Genomic DNA, 7284 nt, shown 5'->3' with positions numbered 1-7284 from the left:
GGGGCCGGACAGCATCACGTGACGCCGCCAGTTCCCCATTCAACCCAACGGCGGCGATCCCTGGCGTCAGGGAGTCTGAGAGCATTTAAAGGGACCGCGCTCCTCTTAAAGAAACATCACCCATTCATCACTAGTGGCTAAAAAAGTACTCAAATTTGCAAGCTTTACGCTTTGCCTTATTAAAAATAAAGGCCCCAATCGTCCCCCCCCCCCCCCACCCTCATTCTCAAGGTGTTGCCAACTCTGGTCAAACATCCAATTTCCAGAGGAGGGTGGTGGTCGAGTCAGTGACCCCCCCCCCCCCTCCTTTTTAAAAGAAGTGTCTTCAATTAAAAGAAACCGTCAACGATTTTTTAAGTTGCTGTTCCAATACTGTTCCTCTAAAACAAGAATTAAAGAGCATTTTTGCCTCCCCTTGGAAATGAGGTCCAGGTTTTGCTCATTTATAATTAAACAATAACACAGACTCCCCCCCACCCCTCAAACACACAGACCCCCAAACTCTCGGACACTCACCACCCCCCCCAAACCCCAAACACAGACACACAAGACCCTCACCGCTCCCCCCCCACCCCCACCACCCCAAACAGACTCTCAGAAAGCTACAATAGCCCGTGTCCATGCCCCTAAACTGGCCAGCGCTTGTTTGCTGCACCATTGTCCGTTCTGTTTGACTTCTGCCTGGAGTAATTGCTCCGAGTCCGCCCGGCTCACCAAGCCCGAGCCGAAGATGGAGATGAGGTTGGAGATGTTGGAAGGGTCCGTGCAGTCCCAGCTCTGGCCGGACTGCCAGTGTCCGGAGGAGCCCCAGTGCTCCTCCAGCCGGAGCCGCTTGACCGGCGAGAAGTCCTCGGCTTCACCGGGCTCCGAGACCCCGCTCGGGTCCGACTTGCGCTTCCTGCCCCCGCCACCGGCGCAACAACAGGCGCAATCCTGGAGGAAGCCGTTCTCCACCGTGGTCACCGTCTGAGTGTCCAGGTCCAGCACCGTGGTCTGGCTGCAGTGTCCGCCAACTCCTGCCGAGGGCTCGTAGCTGCTGCCCGGGTAGAGGGGGGCTTCAGGCTCGGCTTCCTTGCTGAGCTGGGGATCCAGGGGGCTGCACACTGTCCCCTCCTGCCCGCCGCTCCCCTCCACCATCCCCTCGGCCACTTGTGCCTCCTCGTATCGGTGCACGCCGTAGATCTCGGCGTATTTCTCGCTCATGTAGACTTGCCTGGCGTTCCGCAGCACATAGGAGACCAGCAAGTTCTTGTGAAGCTTGATTCCTCCTCGCTGGGTCCTGGAATTGTGAATCTTGCGGAGAGAGATGGTAATCAAGCTTTGTGCATTGACGGCACAGTCCATCATGACAGACCCTGGTCCCTCTCCTCAATTCAACAAACCACTCACTTTTTTTTTTAAGTTTTTGCAAAAATAAAATAAAATAATCTAACCCTGTGTTTCTGGAGCGGGAAGGGGAAGCGGAGATCACTGCACAGAAGCTTCTCTTTTTTTCAAAAAGAAGAAAGTGACTGGTTTTTTTTTTCCTCTTCACCCCCCCCTCCCTAACCAACAATCCACTCCTCTCCGCCACCTCCTGCACTAACACTGCAAGCACTAAAGAGACTTCAGTGCAAGGTTCAGTATTTATATGGCATGAATGAGTCATTTGCAATCCTCTCTGGCCACTCAGACTGCAGGGTTCGGGGCTGGTCCTGCCTCCTTCTTCATGAGCGCCCAATGAGAGCAAGGCGGTTCCTCATTGCTGTTTAAATCCAGTCTGAAAGCTTTAACTGACACAGGCGAGGCTGGGAAAAAAAAAATCCCTTTAACAGCAGCGAACTCAGAGACTGAACTGAGCGCACCAGAGAGAGAGACAGCAGCTACATAGATTGCTTCACTAAATCCCCCCTCCCCAGAATATAAGCAGCATTAGCGCAGACTAACTTAGTTATAATTTTGATCAATGATTATATCAAAATTCAAATGTATTTCGAGGAGAGAATAATCCCTCCATTTAATTTAATTAAAATTCATTGTTTTTTTTTAACATATTCTTATGTTAAATAGTCAGAATCGCCTCCTTATTTGCAAATTAATCATGGAATCTAATTTGGAAGCGGCTATTCTTCAATTTTTTAAATCATTTTCTGTCCGCTTTCTCTGCTGATTCAGACCCGGTTCCACCGGCGGCTCCCGCTACCTCCATCAGTTTGTGTTCAACTGTGAGTAAGTGTCGGCAGGCTAACTCTCTGGGTGACCCCATCATCCTCACACACTCGCTCACATGTACTCACATTCAAACACACTCACTCACATCCCACACCACCCCCCGCCCCCCCCACACACACACACTCACTCCCCTCACTCTCATATATACCCACGCTCTTACATTCAGCCACACGCCTACGTATACTAACACACCCACACACTATCACACACAAACGCACTCATATTTAAATATACACAAACTCAAAAATTCACACGCTCATATGCACGCACAGTCACTCATTCACATGTTTACACACACACTTACTCATAAAAATACACACTCGCAGTCCCACATTCATATACACACACATATTCACTCAAAAAACTCACGCTCATGCACATTCACATACACACTCACAGACTGACATCAAAAACTTACACACAATTACTGTCATCATTCATTCACACACACACTCATACAATCACACATATTCACTCAAAAAACTCACTCATCATGCACACTCATACACACACACAGGCTAACTCAAAAAACTCAGTCACTCATTCACACACAGGCTAACTCAAAAAACTCAGTCACTCATTCACACACGCACTTATCCACACACGCACACACAATCGTAAACATTCACCCACTCACATACACATATACTCACACATGTACATACTCATGCACGCACACTCTCACGTTCACACACTCAGATGCTTTGGACATTCCGAGTTCTGAAACTTCCAGCCTAACTGCTCAGCTTTTGATCAATTCCTCTGAGCTCCCTCATCCTTCTCCCTAATTACAATCATAGGATTTGTCCTGTTAGAATTCAGTGCCTTTTGGAGTTTGGCAAAGGGAGTTCTCATTGCTGTCAACTGATTGATGAGTAAATCTTAAACCAGAACACGAGGACCGTGTTGTCTCTGCAGTTTGAGAAATCTGCAAACCAGTAGAACGAGGGATTTAAACTTTCCATGGGACCCTTAAGTCTTCAAGGGTGCACCAAGGAAAAGGGCTTAAAACTGTCAACACATACGAGGCTTAACAGTCAATTTAATCAAACCAGGAGATAGCACAAGTGCAGCTATTAGATCTGTTTATTATTTCTGATAATATTTAGAAAACATGTAACTGGTGACCTCTAGAGGCAGGAAGCATCATTGGTCCCACCCATTCCTCACTGATTTTTAAGGCTGAATTTACTCAATAAGAACTCCCGTAGCAGATCTGGGAGTAAATTGAGCCTAAGTTGTCTGCTGGGAAAGACCATAAGAAATTGGAGCTTGAGTAGGCCAATTGACTCTTTGAGCTTTCTCTGCCATTCAATACGATTAAGACTGATCTACTACCCCAATTCCACCTTCCTGCACTGTCTCCGAAACCCCTAATTCGCTTAGAGCCCAAAAATCTATCAACCTCGATCTTGAATATACCCAACGATGGAGCATCCACAGCTCTCTGGGGTAGAGAATTCCAAAGATTCACAACCCATTCAGAGAAGATTTTTCTCCTCATCTCAGCCCTAAGTGGATGACCCTTTATCCTGAGACTGTGACCCCGTGTTCTTGAGTCCCCAGGTAGGAAGAAACACTTTCTCAGCACCTACCCTGTCAAGCCCCTTAAGAACTTTAGATGTTTCAATGAGATCACCTCCCATTCTTCTAAACTCCAGGGAATATAGACCTAGTCTACGCAATCGCTCCATATGGAACAATTCCCTCAAGCGAGGAATCTGCCTAGTGAACCTTGGTTCATTTGATTATAACTCTTCACCACCCCCCCCCACCCAGTACTGCATCTATTGGGAGCTAATATCCAGTAGCTGTGAATGCCTTCCCAAAGATTTACCACCTATAGGCTCCAAACTGGTGGCATGAATCAAAAAATTCATCCCTTTCAATCTAATGTTTTTGACTTTTGAGAGCTCGACCCAGGGGTTTGAATGAATTTCTAGATTTACAACCTTAGATTGTGGTGTAGGGTGAGAGGATGCAATTCTTTCTCTCTCTCTGATGTCTGCAAAATGGGTGGTTGGCAGCCATTTCTTTGCACACAAGGTTCTGAACTTGGCATAAACTGAAACAATGTTGATGTTCATCCATTTTTTTCCAGCCATGGCTCAGTCACTACCACTCCATCTAGTCAAAGATTGTGGGTTCAAGTCCACTCCAGACAATTCAGTACAAAAACAGAGGCTGACACTCACAGTGCAGTACTGAGGGAGTGCTGCACTGTCAGAGGGTCAGTACTGAGGGAGTGCTGCACTGTCAGAGGGTCAGGACTAAGGGAGTGCTGCACTGTCAGAGGGTCAGCACTGAGGAAGCGCTGCACAGTCGGAGGGTCAGGACTGAGGGAGTGTTGCACTGTAGGAGGTTCAGTACTGAGGGACAACTGGACTATCGGAGGGTCAGTACTGAGGAAGTGATGCACTGTAGGAGGGTCAGTACTGAGGGAGTGATGCACTGTTGGAGGGTCAGTGCTGAGGGAGTGCTGCACTGTTGAAGGATCAGTACTGAGGGACTGCTGCCCTGTTGCAGGGTCAGTACTGAGGGAGAACCGCACTGTTGGAGGGTCAGTACTGAGAGAGCGATGCATGTTCGGAGGGTGAGTACTGAGGGAGTGCTGCATTATTGGAGAGTCAGTACTGAGGGCGTGCTGCACTGTCGGAAGGTCAGTACTGATGGTGCACCGCACTGTTGGAGGGTCAGCACTGAGAGAGCGATGCATGGTCGGAGGGTGAGTACTGAGGGAGTGCTGCACTGTTGAAGGATCAGTACTGAGGGAGCATTGCCTTGTTGCAGGGTCAGTATTGAGGGAGAACTGCACTGTCGGAGAGTCAGTATTGAGGGAGCGCCGCACTGTTGGAAGGTCAGTACTGAGGGAACACTGCGCTGCTGGGGGTTCAACCGCACTATTGGAGGGTCAGTACTGAGGGAGTGCTGCACTGTCGAAGGGTCAATACTGATGGAGCGATGCACTGTTGGAGGGTCAATACTGAAGGAGTTCGGCACTGTTGGAGGGTCAACACTGAGGGAGTGCTGCACTGTCGGAGGCTCAGTACTGAGGGAGTGTTGCACTGAGAGAAAATGGCAGTGTTGGAGGGTTGGTCTTTGGGGAGAGCTGCACTGTTAGCGGGCCAGTGCAGTGTGAATGATGCACTGTTGGAAGGTCAATACTGAGGTACTCAGGGAGTGAAACAGAGTCAGAGGGTCAGTGCTGAGGGAGTGATGTACTGCTAGGTACCACCGACTTTCAGATGAGATTTTAAATCAATGTCTGCCTTCTCAGTTGGATGTCAAAGACCCCATGGCCAATATTTCAAAAAAGAGCAGGGATTTCACCCCTCTCCTAATATTACTCAGTTCTGTTGAAGGGTCATGAGGACTCGAAATGTCAACTCTTTTCTTCTCCGCCGATGCTGCCAGAACTGCTGAGTTTTTCCAGGTAATTCTGTTTTTGTTTTAAATTCTCCCTGTACCCTGGCCAAATTTTATCTTATCATTTTCACTTTACTGTTTTTGGGGGTTTGTTCTGCATGAATTAACTGCTGTGTTTTTTACATTACAACAGTGACTACCATTCAAAATTCCATCATTGTCTGTGAAGCGCTGTGGGACATCCATGGGCGTAAAAGGCGCTATAGAAATGCAAGTTTTTCTTATTCAGTAAGACCACAAAGATGATGTAATGACGGAAACATAGATCATCAGAATCTCTCTCCTTCAGGAAGCTGAATATAAGGAAAGAACATGTATTTACATAGCGCCTACCACATTCTCAGGGCGTTCCATAGTGCTTCACAACAAATTAATTATAATCAAATAGGAAATTATAGACACAATTGCTCACACTGCAGATATTATCACTGTTATTGTGATGTCTGAATCACTATTACACAGAAATATCATTGTAATAGTATTCATATTTTTGCCTGAAATTTATTCGTTCAGGGGAAGTGAGGCCATGCTTTGGAATGTTCTATGCAGGTATTTCTGGAACTGTTCCAAGTTTATAGCATTCATTTTGCGAACTGTACAAAGGCAGTAATTCTCTCCCATATTCGCAGCTCGTTGTCAAGTTGATCAGGTTAAAAGTAGCCCGAATCAAGTGGCTAAATTCCCTGCCTGTTGTGGCACTGAGGAACATGGATCAGGACGATCCCCAGGTTCAATCACCATCCTGCTCTCCTCTCACAGAGCTGCTCTCAGGCTGATAGTACCTGGGCGCTGTTATTGTCCTCAATGCTTCCAGACCAGAAACGGAAAAGATGAATTGTGAATCCTGCGCCTAATCGTTGCAGTTGAAAGTTGTGTGTGAGTTTGTGTGTGTGTGTTTCTGTGTGCAAGTGTATGTACAAGTGTGTTTGTCTGTGTATGTGTGTGGAAACTGTGTGAATGTGTGTTTCAATCTGTGATTCCACGTGTATTTCAGTGTATATTTCAGCTTGTGTTCAATGTATGTTTCAGCCTGTTTTTCAATCTGTGTTTTTCAGTGTGTATTTCAGTGTGTGTTTCAGTCTGTGTTTTAGTGAGTGTTTCGGTGTATGTTTCAGCCCGTGTTTCAATGTGTGTTTCAGTCTGTATTTCAGTTTGTTTCAATGTGTGTTTCAGTTGTGTTTCAGTCTGTGTTTCAATCTGTGTTTTATTCTGTGTTTTTCAATGTGTACTTCAGTGTGTAGTCTGTGTGTGTTTCAGCCTGTGTTTCAGCCTGTGTTCCAGCCTGTGTTTCAGCGTGTGTTTCAGCGTGTGTTTCAGTGTGTGTTTCAGTGTGTGTTTCAGTGTGTGTTTCAGTGTGTGTTTTAGCCTGTGTTTCAGTCTGTGTTTCAGTCTTGTTTCAGTCTGGGTTTCAATGCGTGTTTCAGTCTGTACTTCAGTTTGCGTTTCAATGTGTGTTTCAGCCTGTGCTTCACTCTGTGTTTTTCAGTGTGTGTCTCAGTGTGTTTTAGTGTGTGTTTAAGTCTGTATTTCATTCTGTGTTTTGACCTTGTTTCTGTGTTTCATTGTGTTTTTCCGTCTGTGTTTCAGGTTGTGTTTCAGTGCGTTTTTCAGTTCATGGGTGGAATTTTCCACGCCCGTTGTGTCGGG

At 46.7% G+C, this 7284-nt stretch overlaps 1 protein-coding gene across 1 annotated transcript; it reads right to left on the bottom strand.

Annotated features, from left to right (window-relative positions):
• Positions 1-586: 586 nt before the first annotated feature.
• On the bottom strand, positions 587-1521 carry ier5l (immediate early response 5-like). Its single transcript, XM_078535907.1, has one exon. It carries the CDS (start codon positions 1345-1347, stop codon positions 595-597), a length of 753 nt encoding a protein of 250 aa, XP_078392033.1. The 5' UTR covers positions 1348-1521; the 3' UTR covers positions 587-594.
• Between the last annotated feature and the right edge of the window lie 5763 nt (positions 1522-7284).

Source organism: Cetorhinus maximus, unplaced genomic scaffold, assembly GCF_964194155.1.
Source record: "Cetorhinus maximus unplaced genomic scaffold, sCetMax3.hap1.1 HAP1_SCAFFOLD_743, whole genome shotgun sequence".
Lineage (NCBI taxonomy): Eukaryota > Metazoa > Chordata > Chondrichthyes > Lamniformes > Cetorhinidae > Cetorhinus > Cetorhinus maximus.
This window is presented reverse-complemented; position numbering and strand designations above follow the sequence as displayed.